The sequence below is a fragment of the Corylus avellana genome, chromosome ca4, assembly GCF_901000735.1.
Source record: "Corylus avellana chromosome ca4, CavTom2PMs-1.0".
Classification (NCBI taxonomy): Eukaryota; Viridiplantae; Streptophyta; class Magnoliopsida; order Fagales; family Betulaceae; genus Corylus; species Corylus avellana.
In genome coordinates, this window is record NC_081544.1 from 10,892,170 (window position 1) to 10,894,296 (window position 2,127).

A 2,127-nucleotide genomic window follows, 5' to 3' on the forward strand; every position below is an offset into this window, starting at 1 on the left:
AAATTTCTTTCAAAAACTGATTTGAAGAAAAATTTTATCCACGAAAAAAAACACTATATATAGCCCTCCAAATGCATGCAAAAATAGCACTTTGGAGTATGGCTACCAAACCAGGGATCCTCACTGACTGGCCATGGAAGCCTCTTGGTAGCTTCAAGGTATTCCTCCTCCCATTATCCCTCCATTGGACTATGAAAAGATTCACTTATACCAATACAAAGAATACTTATCATTCTAATATACACTGATATGTTCATAATATTCAGCAGTTGATCTAGCATCTTTGTTCTTTTAAATTATACATTTTTTTTTTTGACTTTTTCTTTTTTTGGCAACCTGTTGGGAAAAGTACGTGATTTTGGCTCCATGGGTGGTGCATGGCATATACTCATTCATGGCAAAGAGAGAAAGTGATCAGAGAGACCTCCTCGCCTTGCTTCTATTTCCATTCCTTTTGGTGAGAATGCTTCACAATCAGCTATGGATTTCTCTATCCCGTTACCAAACAGCCAAAGGCAATAATAGGATTGTGGACAAAGGAATCGAATTCGAGCAGGTTGATAGAGAAAGGAACTGGTAAGTAAATTTACTAAGTACTATGATTTCTCTCTTTACTGGATGAATGAGTAAATTTCAATTCAAACAAACACTCTCTAGCAATGAGCTATTTCGTGCGGCTTGTACAACTGTTAATGTTTGATAAAAATTTGTTGAAAGAACGAACAATAGAAAATAAAGATAAATTTTAGGTTCAACGGAGTCTTATTGGCCAAAAATGAGTTTTGATATAAATTTCACCGCCGAAAGAAAGAAAAATTACACAAAAAAAAAAAAAAAATCTCAATATATAGCTTAAAACTTCAATGAAAATACTTCATTCATTCATTAAATAAACTACACTTATATCACTTTATTTAGCCACCAACTTATTCAAAACCATTGGGGAGAAAATATCCTCCCGCAGGCCCCACTCATTTTCCTACTTATTTATAACATTGCTCACACTATTTATTGGGCGACACATGTACAGGATAAAAAGAGATAAGAGAGATTGGGAAAGGGATTCTTCTCCTTCAAAAAAAACTTCCACGCCTTTCTTGGATCTTCTTCCTCTGTCAGAGAGGGAGAATCAGATCGATCTCTCTCTCTCTATTCTCGCAATCACCATCTCTCTTACGTCTCTTTGTCTCCCAACTCTCCCCCTTAAATCTCATATACCTCTCTCACCATTCAAATACTGATTTATGGATAAATAAAGACAAATTTTCATTATTTTTTTTATCTTAAAAAAAAAAATGCTAACTTAAGCATCGAAGAGTCTTTGGCCTCAACTGAAGACCCTCTGACCTTGTTTTTGTTTTACAAGAACCTCATTACAATATAGAATTCTTCACAACTTAGCCATCAAGAAAATCACTAAGTAGCAAATTCTTGGACCAGAAAGTGCACCAACAAAAACAAACTAGCTAAACATAGGACTCTAACAATAGACTAAAAGGAAAACATAATTAATCTGAATACACAAGATTTCTCATTCGCCATAAACTTCATACAGCATTACATTAAATCTTTTAGGCTTCATATTCTATAAAATATCATCAGTTTGGCTTGTTGATGATAACAATTCGAATTCTAGTAGACATGAAAATCTTTGTTCAATTGGTGGTTGAGCTAAGCTAACACATCAATTTCTGCATCAAATTTGCTGTCACCAATAATGATAATAACAATAACAAATGCTCTCACTTACATGATTTGCTCTTATATTGATTTTTTGGTTAATTTACAGGGATGACCAGATCTTGTTCAATGGACTCTTATTATACATAGGCCCTATGATTATTCCTCAGGGTCGTATCCTACCCTTTTGGAGAAGAGATGGTGTGGTTATCTCAAGTCTGCTTCATGCGGGTCCAGTGGAGTTCCTCTACTACTGGTTTCACAGAGCATTGCACCACCATTACCTTTACTCTCGTTACCATTCCCACCACCATTCCTCCATTGCTACTGAACCAATTACCTGTAAGCTATTTCATTTTATTATATATATATATATTACCTACAGTTGTTTTTAGACCTAATTAAGCTTGAGGCCTAGGGCTCTTTCATATATATATATATATATAT

The 2,127-nt window shown here is 34.6% G+C and overlaps 2 protein-coding genes across 2 annotated transcripts in view; both read left to right on the top strand.

Moving 5' to 3' along the window:
- The window catches only part of LOC132178970 (aminotransferase ALD1, chloroplastic-like), a 17,877-nt gene that overhangs the window by 11,389 nt on the left and 4,361 nt on the right, over nucleotides 1–2,127 (top strand). The gene's annotated exons all lie outside the window — the stretch shown is intronic.
- Nucleotides 50–2,081, top strand: LOC132178971 (very-long-chain aldehyde decarbonylase CER1-like). Its single transcript, XM_059591568.1, has 3 exons — nucleotides 50–158; nucleotides 350–576; nucleotides 1,790–2,081. The coding sequence occupies exons 1-3, from the start codon at nucleotides 72–74 to the stop codon at nucleotides 2,073–2,075; spliced, it is 600 nt and encodes a 199-aa protein (XP_059447551.1). The 5' UTR covers nucleotides 50–71; the 3' UTR covers nucleotides 2,076–2,081.